Raw genomic sequence first — 14,963 nt, 5'->3', positions numbered from 1 at the left:
TCATGCATTCTTCTGTTTAACAAAATTAACATATTTATTTCTCACTGCCACTCCATGAATTAGTTTCTATTATTATTCTCAATATACAGATGAGAACAAGTACAAAGTTTAATTAAGTTTCCCAAGATTTATGATAACTTTCTTAACCAGGGAAGTGGAAAGGAGAAGTCTTGAATGATGGATGGATAAGAGTCTGGGGCAGCTGGGCATAGTAGCGCACACCTGTAATCCCAGTAGCTCAGGAGGCGGAGACAGGAGGATTGTGGGTTCAAAGCCAGCCTCAGCAACAGCAAGGCGCTAAGTAACTCGGTGAGACCCTGTCTCTAAATAAAATACAAAATAGGGCTGGGGATGTGGCTCAGTGGTTGAGTGTCCCTGAGTTCAATCCCCAGTACCAAAATAAAATAAATAAAATAAAAATCCCAGAGTTTGATTTGCCCACATTTATATATCCAATTCATTTAAATACACAGACAATATCTTTTAGTATATTACATACAGCATGTATGTTCCAAACATTTATATCCAACTTCCTGTCCCATCAATCTATATTCCTCTCCTGCAAACACACAGAAATATTTAAATAAAACAAAATAAAAATGATGAGACCTTCCACTTATGAAATTTGTATTACATGTCAGGCACTGAGTCCAATGCTTTACTTACATTATTTATAATCACAAATTATAATATAATTTTAGAGATGATAATGAGAGACTAGATAATGAAGCTAAGTTGGGGATAATCAATAGATTGGAAATGTGAATTGTAGGTATAATGCCTAAATCAAAAACAATAGTGTATACACTCTACTTAGCAATTAGATGGCAAGTGTACTAGATGATCATTTTGGTCAATCATCTCAATCAAGTTTTCCTTCATTTACAAAAAAAAATGGCATTTTAGAACTAGACCTTAGACAATAATCTACAAAATATGTACAAAGCATTTACAAGGGAAAGGTGATTAGCTAAGTATTATAAAGATACAATGACATTACCCGTCACTGAGTGCCTTGGCAGTCGGAAAAAGGGGTAAGGGCTTAGATATGTAATGCAGGACAAAGAGTAATGCGGTTTCCAGAAAATGCAGGAAAAGTAATATGGAACCTCAAAAGAGCATTTCTAGATGCAAGAATCATAGAAATGGCATTTAAGTTGGGATTAATGATGGAGGAATACTATAAATACTGTTCAGGAAAAATCATGAAAATAAGTACATTATAAGGCCTTTTATTTGTGGTATCAATGAAACAGAACATACAAGGACATCTAAAGAATAGCTGAGGAGATTAAAAAACAAGACATGCTGTGGGAGGCCAGGGCAAAGGTAGAATTTAAGGGAAGATTCAGGTTTGGATGGGAGGATAAAGAAGACATTCAAGACAAAAGAAATAGGAAATTAAGTTTTTAAAATAATTTCTCAGTGCCTAACACATAGTATGTCAATATACATTTACTAAATAAATTATGTATCCAAAGGCAATCTTGTCTTCATTTAACCAATTAAATGAGGCCATACAGTGTAACTGACTCAGGGCAAAGGTGAACATATAAGTGAATCAAATAATAATAGAGCCTCTGCCAGAAAGAGGAAGAATGAATGGTTGATATTCCCCATCATCAAAGACAATCTGGAAGGATGAACAACTTGACTGGGCTTGATATATTGGTTACTAGAATTCAGATATCGGAACCACTAAGAACTCCATCTCTAAAATTCATATACTAGCCCAGCATGGTAGTGCATACTGAGGTAGAAGGTTTGCAAGTTGGAGGCCAGCCTCAGCAACTGAGCCAGACCCCATCTCAAAATAAAAAATAAAAAGGTTTGGGAATATAGCTTAGTAATAGAACACCTGGGTTCAATCCCCAGTATTTCCCCCATCAAAATGAATATACTAGAACAATGAGAGTGAAGGTGATGACCTAGTTGATGTTTTTCCCCCAATGTTTCTGTTACTCCTAATGTTCTTTCTATTGTAACCTGAATGCCTAAGCAAAAGGGACCTATAGTTCCCTAGTGCTATGAAAGTAGAGACATGAGTTTTATCTTGAGAATTGACTAGATAGATGCATTTGTTGCTTTTACTTTTAAAGTTATATTTCTGCCCTTCTTATGTTTTCTGCCTGCCTGTTCCCTAAGCTAACCTGAAGACACTGTTCCCAGTCTATTCTCTTTGTCCCCAACCTTTACCAAAGATCAACGACTTTCAGTAAGGGTTTCCCCCAAACTTTAAAAGAGTAGGATGAGGTCATTTATGTGTCACTGGTTTTTGTTGTCCAAAGGTCCCATTGGCTATATTGTCCTGGTTAAGTTACCCAAAGAATGAGGGGAAAGGCAGTTTAGTGGCCTTTTCTCTTAGAGCTGATAAAGTCCAGTGGGAACAATGTTAAATCAGAAGCAAATAAAACCTATGTTCTAGCCTCAGCCTTTGGGCAAGCTAATTCAGTCTTCCTAGGCCTCCTTTCAGTTCACCTAGATGGTATTTTAAGGACAGCAAAGTACCAATTCTATCATGAGTGCTCAGAGAAAGAGTACCAAACTGAGTAAGAAAAGTGAAACTAAGATACAACAAGTAGCAGTCTGTGTCACATACAGTATGGTATTTAATTTACCTGAATGTCTTTTGAGATATAATTATTAATCTGCATTCTGTAGAGAAAAGCAATGCCCAGGGTCACACAACAAGTTAGGGGTGGTAGTAGGGTTTCAAAGCAGATATTTCTGTTACTGTCAAACCATCACAGTTTTTGTTAGTTTAAAATTCAGATTTGGCGATTATTCTCTTTTTCCAGCTATTATTACTCTTGCTGACAGATAGGTGCTTAGTATATGTTTTTCTTCACAATGAAGACAATATTAAAGAAATATGACATCGTTTCCTTGGCTACCTGTTTGTGTTTATTTTCCCCAAAATTCTTATGGTAAAACAAAACAAAACAAAAACCTACACACATAAAAAGCTCCACCAAGTGGCAGAGCAAGTCCATTAGCTCAAGCAATCGCAGCAATTCGGCCCAATCTTCCACCTACACAGACGAACCAACCGCCTTGGCCACGTCTTAAAGGGCCCGGGCTGGGCCTTAGGCTTGGGCTTCCTCCTCCAACCAAGCTCAGCCCCTCCTTAAAGAACTGGCACGCCCTAAGCAGCTCCTCCCCTGCGGCTCCTTCCAGGGTCTCGCGATTCGTGTCCCTAATAGCCCAGGTTCCCACCTGCCCCCTCCTCCTCCTTTTTAGAAGCATTTCTAGGTACCGGCTAGTGCTTGGCTGCGGGAGGGGGCGGGGGGGAGTTACCTGGTTCGGCTTTCTGAATACTGTTCTGGCTGGCTGCGACTTTGGCTATGTGGGGTTAAGTCAAAGACAAACCTTTACCGCTTAAGGGGGATCTGCGAGCATTGAGCCAGGGTGGACTAAACTAGACAAATCCATCCATTCTTGTCCTCTTTCACTACTTTCACGAAGCCCCCCAAAAGTATCTCTTCCCCTTCTTAGCCCCTCTTTGCTCAACGCTTTAGCAAAGTCATTTCCCTTGAGTTTCATTTGATTCCACACAGTGTTCTTACCCTTCCGCTTCCCGCCCCCGCCCCCTCCACTTCTAAAACCCAAAGAGAAGTGGGTGTGTGTAGGGGGGAGGGGTAGAATCTAGACGGAGGAGATGAGAGTGGGTGGGTTCTAATCCCGGAGTCACTTACCGCCCATGTCTCTAGCTGAGGACTCCTGAAGTGTCCAGAGCTCATGCCGTCCTCCAGGAGGTTCATACCCCCGAGCTGATCGCAAGACAGCTGCTCCCCTCACACCCGCCCCTGTCTGACAGCGCGCCAGGCGACTAGCTCTTGCCTTCTCTTTCTCGGCCCCCCACCTCCCCTTTTTCTCTTGGCTGGAAAATGGGGAGGAAGGCAAAAAGGGAGGGAGTCGATTCAGCCCCAGCTGGGCCACCCTTAGAACAAGGGAAACAAAGCTCTCAAGCATCCAACCCAAAAATCAGGCCGGCAGAGCAGACTTTCTAAAAAGAATCCTCCCCCTGCAGCTTTTCCTCGGCTAAAAATAAAGTGGGTTTGCTGGGCCGAAGGGGCCAATGCTAAAGATCCTCCGTTCCCCTTTTACCTCCACCAATTTAGTTCCGGCCAAGCCCACTCTCCACCCATCCTCTGAACTCCGCACACCCTTGAAAAGGAGAGGGCCGGGGGTGGAGGCTAAAAAAAAAAGCCCACCCTAAACCTCAAAACACTACTTGAACACAAAGTTGAGGCGGAGAAGGAATCATTCAAGACAGGAACGTTCCCCACGAGGAGATACCATGAGAGGATCCCTTCACCACCGCGGTTGCCGCTGCACACCCCAGCGCCTTCCTAAAAAGAAAGAAGGGAGGAGAAAATGCCGACGATTGGTCGAAACATATAGAACACCAGCCCAGGGAAGGGGCTTCAGCGAAAAACGGCAGCAACTCTTGCGGGTCTTCTGGGGCGGGGTTTCTTGGAGGCACCTAGCTGCACCACTGGGGACCTCGAGCCCCACACGGGTCAGAACCTGAAGTGCTCTCTGGGCAACCTGAGTGGGTGGAGTGATTCCGTCTTTCTCCGCCCTGCTAGGCCCAGAAGAGAGGTGTGACTATCGTGAGGACTCCACCTAGGGTGGAGTTCCTTAAAAGGGACAAGCGGCCGCTAGAGGAGAGAGCAAAGTAGGAGGAGGTGGAGAAGGGTGGGGCTGAGAAGGCGGAGGGAGAAGGAAGGGGTTGGGGCGGGGCCCTGGGAGGAGAGAACTGGCCTCGCCCCTGGCGGCTGCCTCTCTGTGTCTCCAGCAGCAGCAGGTACAACTCGAATCAATTTCAGTTCCTTATCCGTCCCAGAAAGAAGCTTGTTAACACACTATTCGGTCATTTATCTATTCGCGTTCTGCTAACTCTCAGGGGAGGATGAGGGGTGTAGAGATTGGGGCTGGGGATGCCTAGGAAGAAAGGGAGAGGGAAAGGAGAGATATAAGAAAGCTGGCTTACTTCGCTTAGCATGATATTCTCCATTAAAGAAAAGAAAAGAAAACTGGCAACTGGAAGCGATATTTACCCTCCTAGCTCTCCATGGTAACGTGTGACACCAGCAAGGACAGTGAGGTCACAGTGCCTTCTCAGGGAGGATGCTAAGAGGAAAGGAGATTGGAGCTGGTTGCATATCTATCTAGTAACAGAGGAGGGAAGGAGGTGAAGGTAAAGGAGAGGATGGGTAAGAAGAATTGCAAATACTGTGTGGCCCAGCTGGGAGACTTAAGAAAGGCGTTCTCAGTCTCCCAGATACCAGATCTCTAAGAATAGTGTTCTCAACCCCCTGGGACGGCCTCTCAGCTAGGCATTGGCGAAGATCCCTGTAGAGCTGCATCCATAGGATAGGAGCCACATTTCCAGGATTTCTTTGCCCTTGCCTGAAAGTCCTTCTCTAGTTAATTTTAATGGGAGGTCAGGAAGTAACAAGCAACCACAGCCCCTTTTCAGTAGCTCTTGCCTACCACAATTCTTCTAAAGAGGAGGAAAGAGAAGAGAGACAAGAAACAAAGCAGAGGAGGGGAGGGAGCAGCAAGGAAAGAGAAATAATAATAGTTGCTATGGGTTCAGCACTTAATATGGGCAAGTCACTGGACTAGATGCTTTAACATTCATCATTCCTCTATTTATTCCTGGTAACAACTCTGGAAAGTAGGTACTATTGTACCCTCCATGTCTCCTTTGTTAATATAAGGAAACAGGGTCAAAGCCCAGTACTTCACAACAGGTAGGCCCATTTAACTATTATTTCTGCCTGCATACCTTCTAAGCATCTCATTTTTCATCCTCATCTCCCCAAACATTTTTCTTTCTCCCATAGTTTAGCCACCTAAATGACATCAAGACTGGGGTCTTTTGCTGTGGTCTGGCCCCTTTCTACCTTTCCAGCACCAGAGCTTTTACTGCTGTCCTAGGTCTTCCCTGGATTGCAAATCCCTGAGAATCCTGGCCTGTTTCCAACCTTACTTTTTTATTTTTTGAAAATTGTTGCCTTATGGACATACATGATGGTGAGGTCACTGTGGTATACTCATATATGTACATAGGAAAGTTTGGTTAGTTTCATTTGACTGTACTTATCCCTTCTCCTTTCCCTCAATTCCTTTCCTCTATTCCACTGATCTTTCTTCTATTTTGATGGAATCCCCCTTCCTCAGTTTTTTTTCTTTTCCCCTTATTTTGGACTAGCTTCCACATATCAGAGAAGACATTTGACTTTTTACTTTCTGGGTCTGCATTATTTTACATAGCATGATGGTCTCCAGTTCCACCCATTTACTTACTGGCAAATATCATAATTTCATTCTTCTTTATGGCTGAGTAATACTCCATTGTGTATACATACACCACATTTTCTTTATCCATTCGTCTCTTGATGGACATCTAGGTTGGTTCCATAGCTTGGCTATTGGAGTCACTTTACTTTCTGTATCTGAAATGGCCTAAACTCTCTGTCAACCTTCTTAAAAGGACTAACTCAAAGTAGCTTTCCTTCTTATTTATTTCCTTCAGGCAAAACTTCTTCCTCTTTGCCTTCTTCACTCCAAACACATATTTGTTTATATAATTTCTTCCCTTAATAAAGTCTCTGAGGTTAGACACCAGATACTATAATATCTGTAACTTGGATGACAGGCATTATTATGTTTAACAATTATAATAGTTATTGAGCACTAACTATGTGACAAACTCTGTTGTAGAGCTCTTTATGTCTATTAAATCATTAAAAATTCTTCTGATAATCCTGTGAGTAGGGATTACTGAAGGGAAAGTGAGAAACAAGAGCCGGGTAAGTGATAAATGAAAGAGGGAGACCAGGCAGAAATACACATGAGAGTTTATTTGTCAGAGCTGACAAATAAAAGCCATCTCTCTATAGAAGAGAGAGGCAAAATAGGCTTGAGTTCTAGGACTTTTATGGGAGAGGCTCAGGAATCAGAGTGGGTGGGTCCTAATGTGGGCGGTTAAGGGTTGGGTTGGTATGAGGGAGTGATGAGCCTTTTTCAGAAATACCTTTGGGGCCCTTGGGCAGGAAAGCAAAAATTTTTCCCTTAAAATGGCTGTCACTTAAGATGACCATCCAGATGCTAAGCAAGGACCTTATAACTACTATCACCAGTTTATAAAAGAGAAAACCGAGGGACAGAGATTAGAGAACATATATACATATTTGCTGCATGAATGTTCCTGTAGTATGGATTTATAAATAACTCCGTATCTTACTATACCATATCTCTCCACCACTCCCTGTACCCCTTCCCTGCTTACAAGGTAAATGACAGGGAATCATATAGACATGAGTACAACTCTCTTTAAAAAGAATCACTTCGGGCTGGGGTTGTAGCTCAGTGGTAGAACACTTGCCTAACGTGTTAGGCACTGGGTTTGATTCTCAGCACCACATATAAATAAAATAAAGGTACATTGACAACTAAAATATTTTTTTTAAAAAAAGAATCACTTTATCATTTAGAGCCTTAGTTTCTTAATATATGAAATTTAGGAAGTACTACTCAAGATTTTCACCATTCCAACCAAGGCAATTTTAAGCAACACTGGAAAGAGTTTCAGATTCAAATGTATTAGGTTGTTTATATCATGAATGCATTTTTATGTTGTAAAGATGAAGATGGATAACTATACTAAAAATTTGAAGAGAGTAGCCACTAGAATTCCCGGTCTAGTTTGGCTGTGCCTTAAGGTCACTATGAGTTCCTTATTCAATATGGAAAGGCTGAAGACCTATCCAGCCAGGCATGGTGGTGCACACCTGTAATCCCAGTGACTCAGGAGGCTGAAGTAGGAAGATTGCAAGTTCAAAGTTAGCTTTAGCAACTTAGTGAGACCATATCTCAAAATAAAAATGTCTGGGGATCTGGGGATGTTGTTCAGTGGTTAATCATGCCTGGATTCAGTCCCTGGTTTAAAAAATAAAAGCTATCTTGCAGATAGCCAAACAATCTATATTCTTATTAAACTTTTTTCTGATTAAGTAATTTATCTTAACCCCTGGGTTATTGTTTTTTTAACATTTTTTTTAGTTGTAGATGGACACGATATCTTTGTTTTATTTATTTTTTATGTAGCACTGAGAATCAAACCCAGTGCCTCACACACGTGAGGCAAGTGCTCAATCACTGAGCTACAACCCCAGCCCAACCCTGGGTTATTGTTTTTCTGCCTCAATTTTACTTGGGTAGAAAACTTGACCTCATATAACAAATTCAGCTTTTGAAAAACATGAAGTAAATTGTTGAACCTTTTAGAAACAAACTCTAGATTCTTTCCCATCATTCTTCTATCTGTTTAGTAAATAAAAGTATATTAAGCATCTGGGTTGTATCAAGAATGATGCTAGGTGCTAAGGGGAGAAATGAGAGCATTCATTTTATCCAAGGGGCTCCAGTAAGGAGCCCTTGGTTTTATCATACTCAGTCTATTAGTCCACATTTTCCTTTTGAATATTTTAGGTATGGCCTCTGTCTCACTTAAATTAAATTAAATTAAATTAAGTGACACACAGGGAACTTTGTACCCCATAACCACATTTGGTGGGAAAGGCAGGGCTTTTTCTTTATATTCTTTACTTCTTGATACTAATAATAAGCATGTGACTGATGCCTATGTCTGAAGAAACGTTTTGAGAGCAGGTATGAAGAAGTAAAAGTTGTGATCACTTTCCTTTTCCTTCTAGGAAGCAACACAGGTTCTCCTTTCTTTAGCAGATTTAAGAAATATACCAAATGGTAACCTGAAATGTCTTCAACTCTGTCCATTCCACCCAGAGCCTGAGGGAAATCCACTGCTTGAGGAAGCAGCCCGCACTTTCCTTTGTGTACCCAAAGAATCAGATGAGGAAGATAAGAGTTAAATTATATGTTTAACTTAGTGAAAGATAGCTGAGAAGTATGTAGACACACCACGTGTCAGGGCTCACAAGATGCTGTTCTCTTTCCCCCTTCTTCATCCCACTGCTTCACCTCCTCCTCCTGAAAGCCAACTAACAAACTACCAGGGTGGAGCCCAGTCTGAGGGCTAGAGGGAGGGGAGGAGGAAAAGCCTTGGTAAGAGGACTCCACCCTCCTAGCTCCCAGTAGAACAACAACAACACTTTTAAAAAGAAGGCTTGAAGAGCTGGGACTGAAGGGAAGGTGGGGCAGAATAGGGTGAAGTGAGCAAGGGAGGGGGAAAGGAAGGAGAGTTAGGGGCCCAGCTGGGGAGAGCTGGCCTGGGGAGGGGGAGAGAAGTCAAGCAGTACATAAAGAGAAAAATCTGCATTCTTAAGTCACTGTTGTTCACGGAACAACAAAAATGTTGCTAAAACTAGTGCATGGCTCTGACCTAGTGGGAACAAAATTGCCCTCCTCACCCACTTTTCTTCTTGCTCTGCAGTTTCCCAGAGGTCCTACTCCTCCTAAAAAATCAGCTAGAAGGAGACCTTTTGCTCCACTGCTAATGTTGAACCAGTGTTAAGTTCCTCACGTGTCCCAGAGGACAGCACTAAGGTTACTGCCAGCAAAGGATAAGGATATTTCGGAGGAGGAAATCTATTTAGCTAAGAGGAGAAAACCTTGAAGGAGATTGTGGGAATTGGCTTAATTTATAAACTATGCAACTTTGAGCAAGTGCCTTCATATCTCTAAACATGCTTTCTCACCTATTTCTTTTACAGAGATACTGCTAGCACTTACTTAACAGAATTATCAAAAAGATTAAATAAGATGCAGAGGTGGCTTTCACAGTGACACTGATGAATTTAAGCCTTCAGGCCCTTTTCCAAAACTCTGGAAGGAATCAACCCATGTCTTCCTTAGAAAGGGTCCCCATAGTCGTACAAACTTTAGGCCCTACCAAACCTAGATCAGCCCCTGCGGAGTTTGTAGCCTACAAAGCACAGCACCTGCCACAAATGAAGCTCTCAGTAAAGGTTAACCATTATTTTCTAGCAATGGCAGTTATAAAATCTATGAACTTTGAGTCTCTTGCTAAATATATTGAGAACATATCCCATGATCCACATAACCCCTTTCCCTGTGCATATAAGTAAACTAATTTATAAAAATTAATAACTAAACTTCTTGCTCAAGACATTTGGAGGCATGATTAAATTTACCTAAGGAATGGCCAATGGGCCAGGGTTTGAAATTCTACTGGCATACCACCATCCTAGACAAGCTCTAGCAGGCCTTTTAACTCCTATAAGTTAGTTGTGCCTCAGGCTGCTAACTTTATGAGCTAAGAGCTTGACTAGGGCTGTGTGTGTGTGTGTGTGTGTGTGTGTGTGTGTGTGTGTGTTGGGGTAGGGTTAGGGAGTTGGGTGTCCATGCATTTTCCACACCATTTTATACCCTAGAAGCCACCACACCCATAAATTGGGGCAGGGAAGAGGCTTCATAATCAGCAACCAAGTCAAACCAGAAAAACTGGGAGCCTCAGCCTCACCTGCAGGAAATGGATAACATCCTTGGCCTTGTCCCCAAAATGTATATTCCTGAGTCAGGGAAGGTTCCTATTGGGTGTACAAAAAAAGACTTGCATTCTTGCTTTTGTATTAAACAAATAAATATGAGATTGTCTAAGGAAATGTATAAATAGAACAGGAACTCCTTTATCACTGAGCTAATCCAGAGATGTGTCAGGGCCCTGCAGGCCACCAGAGGCAGGCTCATAGTTATCATCCTCATGTTACTTACCACAAGCAGTTTTCACTTCCCCAAAGAGGGGTGGTGTCCATCTCCCACTGTCCCCCAAACCAACAGGAGATTGGCCTTTACTTTTCTGCCCATGGAAGTCTTATCACTTCCCTCAGAAAGTGAAAGGGAGAAGAGAAAGGAAGGGTCTTTGTTGCTTTCTTAAAACCATTCTGCAAACACACCTATTGAAATATTGTAGCTTTGTTCTTTATTTCCTGTTCTGTGTTTGACCAAATAGCCCTGCATTATAGTAGTCCTTTCTCCTCTCAGGTCAATACTGCAAATATAGTTGGCACAGTCTACCATGGAGCCACAGTGACAGGATACTTCCTTCTCATGTCTGGCCAGTAGTGAATTTAAAAGAGTATAGCAGGAAGATTATCAGTAGTAATTCACTTTCTACGGTGAAATAAATGGTTTGATCAGGATTGAGAGTTGATTTTGTCATGAAGATATAGCCAATAACAACTGTTTACATGGTGGAGACATGCTGAAATGATCCGGATTATGTGAGAAACAAATTGAGTGAATATACACAAATATGCTGAAAATAAAACTTTGGAGTCACACATGCTAGCAAGAGTTATTTACTCAATCACAGAATGTTGGTGTAGAAGGGCCTGAAGAAGTTATTTCATTCAGTGTTTTTCAACATGTGGCCTGCAATAGTGGTATGAAAGATTATTTTAGGTTGTACATAGATAAATATTTTCTAATAGTATGTATTTATTTTTATGGTTACTTTCTATTTATGGAGAGTAAAGCTGGCTTTCCATTTATGGTAGTGCTATTTTTGATGAAATTTATTTTAGTAAAATAAGTCAGTTCATTTAAAGAAGCATATTAAGTAAATGAAAGTACAGGTGGTACTCAGATATGGTCTAAATCATGAAAGTGAAACATTAATAATTGAACTTTAGCAAAAACAGTGTGAATCCAATTCTTCTCCCAATTGAAAAATTCCTTAATTAGACACCTTTATTTAGAGGAAGGGTAACCTGAAATCAATAAATACAACATAAACTTGTTGCTTCCTCCTATGCCTATAGCAGAATTAACAGAACATATCATTTTTCCACTGAGCTTAGGTAAAGCCTTCCATTCTTTCTTGAACCTCCAGTGTGTGCTAAGGAACCCTCTTCTGGCTCTTACAGCACTGTAAGGTACTTCTCTTAGGGCTCACAATATTATAATATACCATTTATGTAGCAATCTTACCCATTTGACTGTCAGATACTTGAGGTTAGGAGTTGAATCATCACTAGGTCAATCATATTTATGCTTTCAGCTCTTAGTACAGAATCTGTCATATGATACAAGTTCGTAGAATGAAATAATTTAGACTTAGAGATGCATGGTTGTTAATTCTGGTATCACCATTTATTAACTATTGACTTTGGACAAATTACATAATCTACCCAGGTTTTCTCATTTGTAAAACAGAGATTATGATAGTATGCACCACATAGGACAGTTAGAGGATTATGTAATTTAATATGTGTACATGTACCATGATTAGAACAGTACTTGGCACAGAGTAAGCAGTATGTACATTTTTGTTATTACGAGGTTGAGCATTCCTCATGTGAAAATCCAAAATGCAAAACGCTCCAAATTCTGAAACATTTTCAGGGCTGACATGACACTACAAATGAAAAATTCCATACCTGACCTCATGTGATGTTTTGCAGTCAAAATGCAAGCACGCTAAGTATATTGTACGTAATTACCTCCAAGCTATTTGTATAAGGTGGATATGTAACATAAATGAATTTTCTGTTTACACTTGGGTCCCATCTGCAAGATATCTCATTATGTATATATGTAAACATTCCAAATTATGAAAAAATCTGAAATCCAAAACACCTTGGGTCCCAAGCATTTTGAGTAAAGGATACATGTATTATATTACAATGAATTATGTCTTGTTGAAATTTTTACTAATTCCTCTGGGAATTCAACTCTGGAGAAATGTAGAGCAAGTCTACTCTTTCCATATCATGATCCCTGAAATGGCTCACCTTCCTTCTTTTGCCATAAACATCCCAGATTTCTTAATCTATTTCTTATATAACACAGTTTCCATATACCTTACCACCTGTTGTTACCTTGGTTGGTTAGAGAAAGATAATTAAAATCTCCTGGGCTAGGGATGCCATCTCAGTCTAAGGTGATTTACTATGTTGTTTACCAGGTAAACAAGCGCAATAGTGAGAATAAGTGTTTCTGTTTACACAAAACAGAAATGAAGACAAAAAAGAACACCCCATATTTAAATATAATGAAAATAAATATAATGAAAAGTTGGAAAGAATCTAAATGTTCAGCAATAATATATTGGGTAGCTAAATTATAGTACATCTATAATATACAGTGCTGTGGTCTGAATATATGTTCCCCCTTCCCTAAATTCATATGTTGAAATATTAATTTCCAAGGTGATGATAATAAGAGGGAGATGATTAGGCCATGAAGGTTCCACCCTCATGAATAGGATTAGTGCCCTTATAAATGGCTTACAGGAAAGAGTTTGTCCCTTTTGCCCCTTCCATCCCTTATGCCATATGAAGTCAGTGTTAATCCCCCCTGTAGGACACAGCAATAGCACACCATCTTGGAAACCTAAAACAGCCCTTATAAGAACACAAATATTCCAGCAGAAGAATTTTAATTTGTTACCATCCTATTTACTTATTCTTCATATTATTTTCTGAGGTATAGGAGGCTTACTAAGGAAGTGGTTGCCTGTACCTATCATTGATTTGTATCATTTTTGTAATTAGTATTTTTGGGGGGTACTGGTGATAACACCCAGGGGTGCTAGCTACTGAGCCACATCCTCAGCCCTGTTTGTTTGTTTGTTTGTTTTGGGGGGTACTGGGGATAGAACTCAGAGGCATTTGACCACTAAGCCATATCCCCAGCACTATTTTATTTAGAGACAGGGTCTCATTGAGTTGCTTAGTGCCTTGCTGTTGCTGAGGCTGGCTTTAAACTCTCCATTCTCCTGCCTCAGTCTCCTAAACTGCAGGGATTACAGGCATGCGCCATCACACCCAACCCTTTTTATATTTTATTTTTTTATTTTGAAATAGGGTCTTGCTAATTTTCTTAGGGCCTTGCTAAATTTCTGAGGCTGGCCTTGAATTTTCAATCCTCCTGCCTCAGCCTCCCGAGATGCTGGGATTACAGGTACGTGCCACCTTGCCTGGCTTCATTTACATAATTAGAATAAAAAATGAGATGAATTATTTGTAAAGCATCATCATATCACAATCTTCACTTATATTAGTCATATCAGCTCCAGAAAAGGATACTGAAGGAGCATGAACATATAACACTACTAATGGGAGGATCATATAATTTCTTACCTAGATTATCAAAACAACCTCCTAATTGATCTCACTGACCATATTTGTCCTCTTGAACTACAACTAGGATAGACCATTCTAAAATCAGAAAGTTCTGAAAGGTGACTCATTGCTCTTAAGACAAAAAATAAAATCTCCAGTATGACTTTCAAGAAAGGCCTCTGCAAATAACACATGCTTTTCTTCCTAGTTTCATCTCCTCAATGAACATTTGCCAGCTACTCAGGACAATGCTTTGCAAGCCAAAGTACACAAATCTTGGATGAATGTTGCTTTTCACTTACACATTTGGCAGAATAATTTTCCTTTAGTAGCAATAAACACAGTTTGTAATTAGATATGCTACACATTTGTATAATTATTTCTTTTAAGCCCATCTCTCCAACTGGACCTATTTTTTGTGTAGGCAGAAACCAGGTCAACTTTATTCATAGATATAATCTAGCACTTGGAAGAATACTTTCTCAAAAATATTGATTAATTTAATTGCTAGGTTGACTGAATAATAATCCTCATTGTTTTTTTTAAATGAAACATTCATCTTTGACTTCTCTGATCTACAAGCTCCTGAAAGTTTTTAGATGACAATGGGTTATAATGATGGGAGTAGGGTAGGTTGTAGTAGTTCTTTTCTCTCATAAATGAGAATTGGAGTAAGAATGTGAGGTTGAAATTAATTTACATTTCTATGACAACAATGAACATGATTGGAGTACTTGCTATACACTAGTTCTGTTTTAAGCACTTTACATATAGTAAGCATTATTATAAGCTTTATTATTATAAGCATTATTATCCCCATTTTACAGATGAGAAAATAGAAACACAGAGAAGCTAAGTAATTTCATCAAGATCACACAATAT

General features: G+C 40.2%; 1 protein-coding gene across 4 annotated transcripts in view; it reads right to left on the bottom strand.

Annotated features, from left to right (window-relative positions):
- The window catches only part of Klf8 (KLF transcription factor 8), a 44,188-nt gene extending 39,641 nt beyond the window's left edge, over positions 1-4,547 (bottom strand). For 3 of the 4 annotated variants that reach the window (XR_003581160.2, XR_003581159.2, XM_027924836.2), the window contains exon 1: positions 3,696-4,547. Coding sequence is in view for 2 of the 4 variants with exons in the window: in XM_027924836.2 (XP_027780637.2) it covers positions 3,696-3,972 (277 nt within the window). In the remaining 2 variants the exon portion in view is untranslated. The remainder of the gene's footprint in view (positions 1-3,695) is intronic. The other variant, XM_027924837.2, reaches the window with a different exon arrangement.
- Between the last annotated feature and the right edge of the window lie 10,416 nt (positions 4,548-14,963).

The sequence above is a fragment of the Marmota flaviventris genome, chromosome X (genome assembly GCF_047511675.1).
Source record: "Marmota flaviventris isolate mMarFla1 chromosome X, mMarFla1.hap1, whole genome shotgun sequence".
Taxonomy (NCBI): Eukaryota; Metazoa; Chordata; class Mammalia; order Rodentia; family Sciuridae; genus Marmota; species Marmota flaviventris.
Note: the sequence above shows the minus strand (reverse complement) of the source record. Positions and strands in the feature narration are given on the sequence as shown.